Source organism: Entelurus aequoreus, linkage group LG02, assembly GCF_033978785.1.
Source record: "Entelurus aequoreus isolate RoL-2023_Sb linkage group LG02, RoL_Eaeq_v1.1, whole genome shotgun sequence".
NCBI lineage: Eukaryota > Metazoa > Chordata > Actinopteri > Syngnathiformes > Syngnathidae > Entelurus > Entelurus aequoreus.
In genome coordinates, this window is record NC_084732.1 from 86670913 (window position 1) to 86684227 (window position 13315).

The following is a 13315-nucleotide window of genomic DNA, read 5'->3' on the forward strand; positions in this document are numbered from 1 at the left end:
AATCTTAAATTTCCAGGACTCCACAGAACTCCCTTCGATGTCCAAGGTTCCCAGTGTCAAAGTAAGAACAAGACTATCAAGGGCGTACAATTTTAATCCTTTTCAATATTTAATATATTTACTAATGCTTTGTTCCAATGTAGGTGACCTGTCCAATTTGTCAGCAGCTGTATGTCACAGAATGTATTGAAGCCCATGCAAGCTTCTGTGGCGAAAGGTATTCCTCCAATGTCCCCTGTTCTTACAAAAGAGAATTTTCCAACATTGGAAAGCTCTTTTTTTTTTTTTGCTGTGTTTTATATCCTAATATGACTAAACCTTGCAACATGTGTTCCTATAGAGCTTCTATGGCCATCAGCTTAGTTTCCGCTGACAAGGACACTGATGGTACAGAGATATGCCCAAAACGGCGCCAACACCAAGACATTAAAAGGTACCTCAATAAAAGATTAATAATAATAATTAGTAATTGTCATATGTTAAAACTACCTTGGACCAGCTGAACATGAATTATGCAGAGCCTTAATTGGCAGGTAGACAACTCAAGCTGTGCCAATAATGATCAACTGATTAGTCATATTTTTAAATAACTTGTTCATTACTACTACTGCTTCTCAGCTCCCACTGCCACTCTGCTCTTGCTCTCACTGTCTCTCTCTGTTGCTCTGCTTATTCTGCCAAGCACGAAGTGCAGGGATGACAAATTTGGATGAAATGCTCAGAAAATGTTGATAATGGGAAAAGGATCAGGTGATTACATTTTGGTGATGCTCTGGGTTACCAAAAATGAGAAAATACCAAAAGATTATATGAGTTCCAGTACTCGTGCTCTGCGTGATGGCGTATGGGTAATGTAGTTGTGGGAGGCGGCTTATGGTATTTTTTCAAAAGATGAAGGTATGTTTTGTTTATCAATATATCCAATAATATATATATATATATATATATATATATATATATATATATATATATATATATATATATATATATATATATATATATATATATATATATATATATATATATATATATAAAATCCATGTAGGACTACAATATAGGGTGGAAATCACAATATGGGTGGAAATGAGCTGCTTGGCGGAGGTCTGCGCTCTCTGAGTGCTTTTCTAGTTGCTGCTGCTCTGGCTACCCACGAGGTGTTATAATCTCGCTGAAGTTCCAAGCATTGTTCTGGGGGCTATGTTTCTATGATCACCTACATCCTCTCTGTTAGTTAGCTCTGCTGTTAGTTACTTGTAATCACTGTGGTATTTTTTCTGGAAATAAATAATTTGAGACAGCTGATTGGTCCTGTTTAAAATGAGCTAAAATCAATTATGCTCTGCTTCTGATATGCAAACTGTTTATGCAGAGTTGTGTGACTGAAATACATACCCCCCCCCCCCCCCCCAACATTATAAGCATTGCTGACATCATCCAAAGCATAGCTGACAAGGTGGATCCAGCAACAACCTTCCACATCTGCATTACGAGGGACCAGATGCTGGAAAGAGGCATGAAACTGTGGCAACGACAAAATAAATCTTCCCCCAAAAACCTTCTTGCAGTTTCATTCATAGGAGAGGCTGGCATTGACAGTGGTGCCCTGAGGAAGGAATTTTTAACTGGTATGTTTTTTTTGTTGACCTTCAAATTAAATGTGCTGTGACATGTCATCGGTCTTACACATTTTGGTAATATACTGTACTTCTGTATTCTATAGTAACCAATTTGCATCTTCCTTTTCTAAACAGAAATGCTGGCAGGGATCGAGAGGAGGTTTTTTGAGGGGGGCATTGATGGCAAAGTACCAAAGTACTCAATGACCGACTTTGAAAAATACAACTTCAAGTAGGTTGTAAAAAAAAGGCAGATGAAGTGAAACTATAGCAATGCTTTTCTTTACACTCTCTCATGCACACATATACTCATGTTATGATAAGTATATTGTTTCAAAAATAATAACATTAATTGTTGTTATTTTAAACATATTTCAGATTACATTGCTCGAATTCAAAAACCACTTTACTACACAAACTTGGCACTCAGCAACAAAGGGTTGGAGTTGGGGGTTAAATCACCAAAATAATTCCCAGGCGCGGCGCCGCTGCTGCCCACTGCTCCCCAAGGGGATGGGACAAATGCAGAGGACAAATTTCGCCACATCTAGTGTGTGTGTGACAATCATTGGTACTTTAATCTTTAAATATTAGGCCCAATGTGCAGGATTATTCTATTAGTATTAGTTATTTTTATGTTTTATCATATTTTAGCTTATTTTTATGTTTTATCATATCTTAGTCTATTTTTATATGGTCTTATTATATTTATATTTCAGTTTTTGTATTTTATTTTATAGTTTTTCATATTGTAGTTTATTTTATGTTTGATTATATATTATTTCATATTATTTTTGGACTTTTACCTGATGTGTATTTTAATTATTTTTAATCAATTTATTTTATCATCTAGTGTTTCCTCAAAGAGCCCTCTGGATCTCTACGTCCAGAGGGTTCCTGCGATTGGCTCTTCTCGCTGGAGCCTCTGTATCCATGCATGTGCCTTTGTCATTGTGTTATTATTGTTGTTGCTGTTTGTTTATTTTTATGTACATGTTTGACTGTCTTAATGGGGTGTGTGTGTGTGTTATTTCTCATTTTGTTTTTAACTATGTAAAGCACTTTGAGCTGCATTTTAAATGTATGAAAAATGCTTTATAAAAAAAAAAGTATTAGTAATAGTATTTTTCTTTTGTTTTGGGATCACAGGACTATTGGAGAAATATTTGCTGCGAGTCTCGCACAAGGGGGACCACCACCAAACTTTTTAATGCAGCGGTGTTACAGCTACATATCCACTGGTGAATTTGACCAGGGATCAATAACTGAAAAGGACGTTGTGGACCTGGAGCTCATGGAACTAATAAAAGAGGTAATGTGTGGGCAAAATGTGTTTTGAATAATTTCATCTTTGGGTTTCATATGTTGTTTTGATATCATTACTTGTGTACTTTTCAAAGATTGAGGCTGCTGACAGTGAACTCCTGATGGCATACACAGACATGATTTTGTCATGTGGATACACAGGGCCTGTGTCCATTGAAAAAAAGGAAGACATTGTGCGGTAGGACATGTCCCTCAGTGTCGCTTCAACTTTTGTTGCTAATGTAATTAATTCACTATTTTTGTTATAGCTCTTTTTGCAAGGTAAACATTTCAAAATGTCCATTTAAAAGTCATCTGCATTTATTAATTTACAAAATATCCACAATTAAACTGTCATGACTTTCTTCTTTTTATAAACTCAAGGTGGATGCTGATTTTCTTGTGCAGTCCCTATCCCCTGTCTTTAAGTGAGATTGGCACAATGAGACATCAAAGAGAGTCCACAGTGGTCAACTTTCTCCAAGACTTTGTACAGGCTATGGAGGATGAAGGTGAATATTTTCTTTTTAATTCAAATGTTGTTGCTTCACCTTCAAAACAATTACAAAGCACAGTTTGTTAGCAGTTAATTTAGTGGATTACATATATTTGTCCTATATAGTCCTTTACATAGCAGTCAACATCAACACTTACATTACAATCATACTGCCTGTTAATGCTTAAACTGAAGTTTGTTTTGTATCATCAATGCCATCATAAAACTTCCTGTTTCAACATAAAAAAAACTAAACTAAAAACTTTCTATCACTTTTTCAGAAGAGGATGAACACAACTCAGAGACCAGAGACGAAGATGAGGTCAACAAGGCTGAAAAACTAAACAAGAGACACATATTAATGTTGGCAAGTTCTGCCAGTGGCTCACAGGACAGTCTCATATTCCTTTAAGTTATGCAGAACGTAAACAGTTTAAAATAGTCATGGAATTTGACCATGACTGTGAGGTTTGTTATGGTGCAAATCATACCATCTGCTATCATGTGGTTAATGCATGTTCCTGCTCAGTTTCATTCCCAGTTGCACACCTGAGAACATATGCAGAGTTCAAAACAGTACTCTCTCAGGCCATTGTCAATGGCTTTGAATTTAGCCGGTATTAATAAATAAATAAATGATAAATGGGTTATACTTGTATAGTGCTTTTCTACTTCCAAGGTACTCAAAGCGCTTTGACAATATTTCCACATTCACCCATTCACACACACATTCACACACTGACGGCGGGAGCTGCCATGCAAGGCGCTAACCAGCAGCCATCAGGAGCGAGGGTGAAGTGTCTTGCCCAAGGACACAACGGACGTGACTAGGATGGTAGAAGGTGGGGATTGAATCAGATTGCTGGCACAGCCACTCTACCAACCTCGCCACGCCGCCCCTTGAGGGGTTTAAGTTTAAGGAGGAGACCCACTGTGCAATGAGTGGTCCAGAACATGTCTATAAGGCGTTGTCAATAAAACCTACAGGAGATGTCCTCAGGGAGGCCACAGTGACCACACTATGTCTTTCCATGGAGGTCTTGTCTTAATGTGAAATTAACTGGGGGAGTGGAATAAAAAAATTATGACTTCACATTGAATCAAATCTAAACCTCCTGCATGACAGGTGAGATTTCTACCATCTGGACCACCAGTGCATCCGAGGTAACATTGAGTCTTGTAAGCATCACATCACAGATATGAGATGGTTACTAAGGTATTGTAAAACTCAATGTTACTAAGGAAGCACTGGTGGGTGAGTGGTAGGAGTCCCACTTGTCATGCAGGAGATTTAGGTTCGATTCAATGTAAGTAGAGAGATGATGCCTTGGAGATGTGTTTTGGATCAGTCTTCGCTCAGTGGGGATGAATGAACTCCAAACTCATTGTATGCGCAGTCGTTTCACATGTTCATGGCAGACAATGTATAGTTGTTCATTTGTCAAATTTGGGTCAGTCGGATCAATGAGAGTTTGGAGTTCATTCAGCTCCTCCTCAGTTAGAGGGCAATCACATTCAGGCACCACAATGCCAGTTTCAGGTTCCGAGTCGTTGCCATTATAATCAGCCGCAGTCTCCCAATCAATGTCCGGCTCTTGAAGATCCTATGTGCCAAAAGAGAGTATTTTAGTTTACACAGATCATTACAGTGTATGGTTATTTATTTTCAAGGTGTTCCATTCTTCCTGGATCTTTGTTCAGTAAACGCTAATTCAATCCTCGTGTTTTGATTGTTTTCTTTTTTTTAAGCCACAAAAATACTGTCGACAAAACACTTACTGCAATGTTCTCAGAATGAGCATCACTGTTGTTCAACATCTGTCCACATTCCCACATCTGCATCGGACTTCGGTTTCCCTCAGTGCGCATTGGATGGTGGTTCCAGCCTTCAGTGAAGATCTCCAAGTCTTTTTTGAGTTTTGGAAGAAATGCGTAGTGGACACAGAATATGTCGTCTATGGACGAGATGTCCAGTATGTCATTTTCTTCAAGAGAATACAGAAGGTTGGAATACTTGAATGATACAGAGATCCACAAATCTCGCCATAACCGCTCTATCCTATTGAGGGTCACAAAAACATAAAAAATGAATTTCCATGAAGGCAAACATGATATTGTGTTAAGTGAAAGCTAGAGGAATTGTACCTTTGATTGTGGACACTCTTTCCCGAGATGAAACTTCCACGATTGTTGCCACGGACTGTGAACATAAACCGGGCGATGTCCACGTTCTCTACTCCCTGGTCAGCTCGTACCATGAAATTGGTTAAAATGGAGGAATCAACAGAACAATGTATTTGTAACTTTTGTACATGAGTACACTATCCAATTCGTATTTTCAACATTAACAAATGTGCCCAGTAATAATAGTATGCATATAAAGTCCCCTTTTTGGTTACAGCTAAAAACATGCAGTGAGACAATAGCAAGGAATCATGAGCAAAGAATATGAACTATGTGGAGAAATGGCATAAAATATGTTCCTGTCTTAGTTTTTTTAATCAAATAGTATAAGCACTTAATGCTGTTGTTCAGCCAAAGGATGGGGTGCATAATATTATATTTGTATCTGTCATTTCTGAAAATTGGCCAATATGCATAGCATTGTAATAATCTTAATAACACTACCTTGAGGGTAAACCATGTTGTTGAGTGGCCTCCAGAAAGAAGTGAAATGCTGTTTGTTGAAGCACAGTTGTTGGTCGCTGCATTTAAGTACAGTATCTACAAAAGTCAAATAAAATGTAAACCATGCGTGTGCACCTGCACCAAGATTACACTTGGAAACTTAAAAAAAAGTAAAATAAACACGATGGCAGTTTGAATACAATATGTGGGCAACTGCCAGATTTGAACAACTGCTTTGGATAAGTTGCCTCAATAATGTGAGATTCTGGCAAATTGGCTACAGGGAAGGCAAGGGTGAAATTAAAAATTATGTACAAGATCCTGTCCTGGGAGGCTTAAGTACATGGAGCAATTGGACTGAGAATGGCACTATTGTAGCCTCAAAAATTTTTTTTAAATGAAACAATCCACACAAAGACTAATTATTATAATGTGATTTGTAAAAAACAAAAATTAGGTTACCTTTGTAGAAAAGCCATCGATTCCTCCAAATATGACAATATTGTATCTGAGAAGCAAACATACAACTTGAATTTAGTCATTTACGATTTGTGCACTAAACAGTGTACAAACAGTGAAATTTGGCTTAAGTGGATAAAGGTCCAGAATAATGCATACAAATAAAAATATTCCATGTATTATGTGAAATTATATATCCCCATGATGGATAGTCACCGTACAAATGAGAACTGGTTGATTATCAGATTACATATATATAAACATCTTCAATACAAACCTGATCAACTTGTGATTTGTGTCCACATGTACCAGGGACAAGGGCCCTGGTACAGAGTAAACTCTGCGTATGACACAGCCAAGACTGGACAGTCTTGAGATGATACCTATGGAATCAACTCTGTGCATGCAGGCAGCAACTCTTCTCCATGGAACTCTGTGTCCCAGAGAATCCAGTCGGCCTTTTACCATTCTGTAGCCTGCATTTGGTAAATCACGCTTAATGTCAGAAACCAAATAGTCAAGCTCAGCATCGGTGATGGGACTATACATGGCCCTGACAGAAAGCTCATTCTCTCTCATCCTTCGATAGATTGTCATTCTTAAAACACCCATCAGTGTGGCTATTCAAGGCACAGGAAGGTGTACGCCAAGCAGTTCCTTCAAATGCTGTTCATCGACCAAAATTTTGGGGCGTCCTTTGGTGCCTGTCTTCTCCACTGTGACATCTGGGGCCGGATGTTCCAGTTGTGCTTTCACAAGTTCAAAGAGTTCCTGCAAAGTCTGGATAATAGCAGCTGGTACTTGAATGTGGTTGGATAGGGCTTGCAGAAGATACAGCTCCTGTCGACAAACAAATTCTAAAAAGTCCAAATTTAGTGGAGTTGTGGAAAATGCCAATTGAATTTTATCTAAAAGTCTTTGAAGAAGGTAATGTCTCATCTGTTGAGAGAACATCACATAGTTAATGAAGTGTCAAGATCAATATCTCTCTTTTCATACAGTCGACAGATGTCAGTCAATGATGGAAATTATATTTTCAAATATGTTTTCTTTCCTCACTTGTCTGTTTGAAAAAATATTTTTATTTATGTAATATTTGTATATGTACATATTGAATGTATGCCACAATGTGGGACTATTTATTTTCTTTCCTCTATCTACTTTAAGTTTACACCAGAGTCTACCCGAACCCACTTATCTATGTGTACTTCATATCAGGACCACATGATTAACATATGGGCCTAATTATTGATGTTATGATTGCAATTACTATTTTAGTAGAATAATGAATGACAGGTTATCACTACAATTAATGAATATGGTTTTAATATTACTATAAAAGTATTTACGTTTCTGCAAACAACTCAAACTATGAAAAATTAGATATCAGCCCAGATCAGTATAGATGGCAGAGTTAAAAATATGTATTTAAAAAAACAACAAAAAAAGCTAGCTCCATACATTAGGCAAATTAAATCTGAGAGATAATAGTGTAAGATTTACTTGTTCAGCCATGATAGCCCCATGAAAACGTGATTTCCTTTCTTTTTAATCCCAGGGAACTGCCATGGATTTTTCATCATGAATAAAGTAAGATGGCCGCCACGTTGCTCCTCCATTGACTGACAGTGCTCAGAGCCAATCAGAAAGAAGGGGCGGTCTAAGCATACCCGCCCCCAAAGTAACAAAAAGAAACATGACAGCGCGAGGAGAGATGCCAGACCAAGACGGCGCGCGCACAGAAAGGCACCGCGCGCACGCAAAAAGGCGCCGCGCGCGCGCACAAAGGCACCACGCGCGCGCACAAGGGTGTCGCGCGCGCGCGCGAAGTGGAGAATCAGCGCGCGATAACAGTTTTTATGCGCTTGGATTTTTGGTACTAATGTGACGCCATAGAGGAGCTGCAAAGCGACCTGAGACTGAGAGGTTTTATTTGTAAAAATAAACGAAAGTCTACACCTGCCGCAACATGTCTTCCTTTGATGGTCCTGAGCACCCACAAGACGGCATGAGACTGTCACACATGAGCTTTTGTAAGGATTGCAAACACAAAAATTCGTTTTTTACTCAAGATGACAGTATAACTGTCATCCTAAATATGAAAGTAGTATAAACATAACTCCAAAATCAAACATGCAATATGTCTAATAATGCCTGTATTATTGTATTTATGTGAATTTGACTAGAATCAGGTGCTTTTGTAAGGTTTACAAATACAAAAAATTGTTTTTTACTCAATTTATACTCAATATAGTATAACTGTCACACTCAATATGACAGTTGTTTAAACATAACTCCTAAACCAAACATGCAAAACGGTTAATATTGCCTGAAATAATGTATCTGTGAGTTTTACTATAATCAGGTGTTTTTGTAAGGTTTTCAATTACAAAAAATAGTTTTTTACTCAATATGACAGTAATGTTCTTAGAATCCTGAGATAATGCGAAAAAAAGCAATACAAAATTATTGAAACATAACTCTTAAACCAAACATGCAAAATGTCTAATAATGCCTACAATAATGTATATCTGTGAAATTTACTAGAAAAAATATCTTTTGTAAAGTTTGCAAAGACAAAAATTATTTGTTTTTTTACTCAATTTAATAGAAACAGGTGCTTTTGGAAGGTGTACAAACACAAATATTTGATTTTTACTCAATATGACAGTATAACTTTCAAACTTAATATTACAGTTATTTAAAAATAACTCCTAAACCAAACATGTAAAATGTCTAATAATGCCTGAAATAATGTATCTTTGTGAGTTTTACTACAAACACATTGTTGTGTAAGGTTTGCAAACACAAAAAATAGTGTTTTACTCAATATGACAGTAATGTACTTAGGATCCTGCATAATGCAAAAAAAAAAAAGCAATACAAAATATACAAACATAACTCCTAAACCAAACATACAAAATGCCTAAAAATGCCTGCAATAATGTATTTGTGAGTTTTACTAGAAAAAATATCTTTTGTAAGTTTGCAAATACATTTATTTTACTCAATATGACAGTATAACTGTCATACTAAATATAAAAGTTATATAGACATAATTCCAAAACCAAACATGCAATATGTCATGATCTGTGGTCTAGATTATGTTTTGTGTAGTTATGTTCTGTTAGTTTTGGACTCCTTTTAGTTCCTGTGTGTGCACCTCCCTGAGTTAGTTTTGGTTGCCATGGTTGCTAATTATGTTCACCTGTCTCTGATTAGTGTTCGGCCGCTAAACTGCTACACGGGCAAAGCCGCCTTGGCCGCAAATCCGATGACACAACTACAAAGGAACTGCGGCCGAGGGTGTCCTGGTGCCAAGTGCACATATGGACACCCTTATGTTTGAACATTGTGTTTGTTATGGACAATCCGTGACAAGCAAAAAGTCCAATAGCAAAGCACCACTTGGGGTTGGATCCGGGTGGCCATTTTTTCCAATCACGCCTCTCCAGGTTTCACTGTCGTTGCTAACATGAGCGTTGAAGTCCCCCAGCAGAACAAGGGAATCACCCGAGGGAGCACTCTCCAGTACTCCCTCATGGGAATACAAAAAGAGTGGGTACGCTGAGCTGCTGTTTGGTGCGTAAACACAACCAACAGTCAGGACCCGTCCCCCAACCCGAAGGCGGCTGCACCAAACAGCAGCTCAGAGTACCCACTCTTTTTGTATTCCCTTGAGGGATTACTGGAGAGTGCTCCCTTGGGTGATTCCCTTGTTCTGCTGGGGGACTTCAACGCTCATGTTAGCAACGACAGTGAAACCTGGAGAGGCGTGATTGGAAAAAATGGCCACCCGGATCCAAACCCAAGTGGTGCTTTGTTACTAGACTTTTTGCTTGTCACGGATTGTCCATAACAAACACAATGTTCAAACATAAGGGTGTCCATATGTGCACTTGGCACCAGGACACCCTCGGCCGCAATTCCTTTGTAGTTGTGTCATCGGATTTGCGGCCTCATGTTTTGGACACTCGGGTGAAGAGAGGGGCAGAGCTTTCTACCGATCACCACCTGGTGGTGAGCTGGCTCCGATGGTGGGGGAGGATGCCGGACAGACCTAGCAGGCCCAAACGCATTGTGAGGGTCTGCTGGGAACGCCTAGCAGAGTGTCATTTTAGAGGGAGTTTTAATTCCCACCTCCGGAAGAACTTTGAACATGTCACGAGAGGTGCTGGACATTGAGTCTGAGTGGACCATGTTCCGTGCCTCTCTTGTCGAGCCGGCTGATTGGAACTGTGGCCGCAAGGTGTTTGGTGCCTGTCGTGGCGGTAATCTAGAACCCGCTGGTGGACACCAGCAGTGAGGGATGCCGTCACGCTGAAGAAAGAGCCTATCGGGTCCTTTTGGCTCATGGGACTCCAGAGGCAGCGGACAGGTACTGACAGGCCAAGCGACCTCTACTGCGGCTGTTGTGGATCGGTGGAGGGAATACTTCGAAGATCTCCTCAGGCCCACTAACACGTCTTCCTATGAAGAAGCAGTGCCTGGGGAATCTGTGGTAGGCTCTCCTATTTCTGGGGCTGAGGTTGCCAAGGTAGTTAAAAAGCTCCTCGGTGGCAAGGCCCCGGGGGTGGATGAAATCCGTCCGGAGTTCTTTAAGGCTCTGGATGCTGTAGGGCTGTCTTGGTTGACAAGACTCTGCAACATCGCGTGGACATCGGGGGCGGTACCTCTGGATTGGCAGACCGGGGTGGTGGTTTCTGTCTTTAAGAAGGGGAACTGGAGGGTATGTTCCAACTATCGTGGATCAACTATTCTATTCATGTGTACTGGAGAGGAGGCTAAGCCGGATAGTCGAACCTCGGATCCAGGACGAACAGTGTGGTTTTCGTCCTGGTCGTGGAACACTAGACCAGCCTTATACTCTCGGCAGGGTCCTTGAGTGTGCATGGGAGTTTGCCCAACCAGTCTAGATGTGCTTTGTGGACTTGGAGAAGGCATTCGACCGTGTGGGGAGTGCTCAGAGAGTATGGGGTATCGGACTGTCTGATTGTGACGGATCGCTCCCTGTATGATCAGTGTCAGAGCTTGGTCCGCATTGCCGGCAGTAAGTCGGACCCTTTCCATTGAGGGTTGGACTCCGCCAAGGCTGCCCTTTGTCACCGATTCTGTTCATAACTTTTATGGACATAATTTCTAGGCGCAGTCATGGCGTTGAGGGGATCTGGTTTGGTGGCTGCAGGATTAGGTCTCTGCTTTTTGCAGATGATGTGGTCCTGATGGCTTCAACTGGCCAGGATCTTCAGCTCTCATTGGATCGGTTCGCAGCCGAGTGTGAAGCGACTGGGATGAAAATCAGCACTTCCAAGTCCGAGTCCATGGTTCTCGCCCGGGAAAGGGTGGAGTGCCATCTCCAGGTTGGGGAGGAGATCTTGCCCCAAGTGGAGGAGTTCAGGTACCTAGGAGTCTTGTTCACGAGTGAGGGAAGAGTGGATTGTGAGATCCACAGGCGGATCGATGCGGCGTCTTCAGTAATGAGGACACTATATCGATCCGTTGTGGTGAAGAAGGAGCTGAGCCAGAAGGAAAAGCTCTCAATTTACCGGTCGATCTATGTTCCCATTCTCACCTATGGTCATGAGCTTTGGGTTATGACCGAAAAGACACGATCACGGGTACAAGCGGCCGAAATGAGTTTCCTCCCCCGGGTGGCGGGTCTCTCCCTTAGAGATAGGATGAGAAGCTCTGTCATCCGGGAGGAACTCGGAGTAAAGCCGCTGCTCTTCCACATTGAGAGGAGCCGGATGAGGTGGTTCGGACATCTGCTCAGGATGCCACCCGAACGCCTCCCTAGGGAGGTGTTAGGGCAAGTCTGACTGGCAGGAGGCCACGGGGAAGACCCAGGACACATTGGGAAGACTATGTCTCCCGGCTGGCCTAGGAACGCCTCGGGATCCCCCGAGAAGAGCTGGACGAAGAGGCTGGGCTTCTCTGCTTATGCTGCTGCCCCCGCAACCCGACCTCGGCTAAGCGGAAGAAAATGGATGGATTTAGTATGACAGTATACTGTTATATTGAGTAAAAAAACTAACTTGTGTCTCTGCAAACCTTACAAAATGTATATTTGTATAGTAAAACTCACTAAGATAAACACCTCCAGGCGTTATTAGCCATTTTGCATGTGTGGTTTAGGAGTTATGTTTAAATAACTGTCAGTTTGAGTGTGATAGTGTACTGTCATAGTGAGAAAAACCCATATTTTGTATTTGCAAACCTTACAAAAACAACTGATTCTAGTAAAACTCACATGGATACAATATTACAAGCATTTTTAGACATAATGCATGTTTTGTTTTGGAGTTATGTTTATATAACTTTCATATTTAGTATGACAGTTATACTGTCATATTGAGTAAAAAAAACTAACTTGTGTCTTTACAAACCTTACAATTTTTTTTTCCCAGTAAAACTCACAAAGATACATTTCTCCAGGCATTATTAGCCATTTTGCATGTGTTGTTTAGGAGTTATGTTTAAATAACTGTCATATTGAATGTGGAAGTTATACTGTCATTATGAGTAAAACCTAATTTTTGTATGTGTAAACCTTACAAACCTTATGTGGTAACCTCACATAAATTCAATATTACAGACATTTTTAGACGGATTGCATATTTGGTTTTGGAGTTATGTTTATATAACTTTCATATTTAGTATTACAGTTATAGACTTAGACTTAGACTTAGACTTCCTTTTTATTGTCATTCAAATTTGAACTTTACAGCACAGATAAGAACGAAATTTCGTTACATAAACATTAATGGTAGGCAGGATAAAAAAGCAATAAGGTGCATATATAAATAAATAA

The 13315-nt window shown here is 40.0% G+C and overlaps 1 protein-coding gene and 1 long non-coding RNA gene across 3 annotated transcripts; one reads left to right on the forward strand and one right to left on the reverse strand.

Moving 5' to 3' along the window:
- Positions 1-379: 379 nt before the first annotated feature.
- LOC133664732 (uncharacterized) lies at positions 380-2877 on the forward strand. Its single transcript, XR_009828613.1, has 4 exons — positions 380-433; positions 1420-1625; positions 1752-1848; positions 2766-2877. It is a non-coding gene; the product is annotated as an uncharacterized LOC133664732 (long non-coding RNA).
- A 1761-nt stretch (positions 2878-4638) lies between these two features.
- Positions 4639-6593, reverse strand: LOC133664737 (uncharacterized). 2 transcript variants are annotated; one of them, XM_062069624.1, is made up of 5 exons: positions 6508-6593; positions 6046-6141; positions 5563-5657; positions 5197-5476; positions 4639-5021 (listed from the first exon to the last, which is right to left on the reverse strand). In XM_062069624.1, the coding sequence occupies exons 3-5, from the start codon at positions 5625-5627 to the stop codon at positions 4800-4802; spliced, it is 567 nt and encodes a 188-aa protein (XP_061925608.1). In that variant the 5' UTR covers positions 5628-5657; positions 6046-6141; positions 6508-6593; the 3' UTR covers positions 4639-4799. The 2 variants fall into 2 exon arrangements, with proteins under 2 accessions (XP_061925608.1, XP_061925597.1); XM_062069613.1 differs by lacking the exons at positions 6046-6141; positions 6508-6593 and having other exon boundaries at positions 5563-5731.
- Positions 6594-13315: the final 6722 nt, after the last annotated feature.

Bases quoted from the DNA above. Each gene is read 5' to 3' on its own strand.
- LOC133664737 (XM_062069613.1), bottom strand. From the start codon at position 5,675: ATGGTACGAGCTGACCAGGGAGTAGAGAACGTGGACATCGCCCGGTTT. The intron at 5,477-5,562 runs GTACAATTCCTC...GACCCTCAATAG, and splicing joins AAGAGTGTCCACAATCAAAG to GATAGAGCGGTTATGGCGAG. The intron at 5,022-5,196 runs GTAAGTGTTTTG...TTTGGCACATAG, and splicing joins CTCATTCTGAGAACATTGCA to GATCTTCAAGAGCCGGACAT.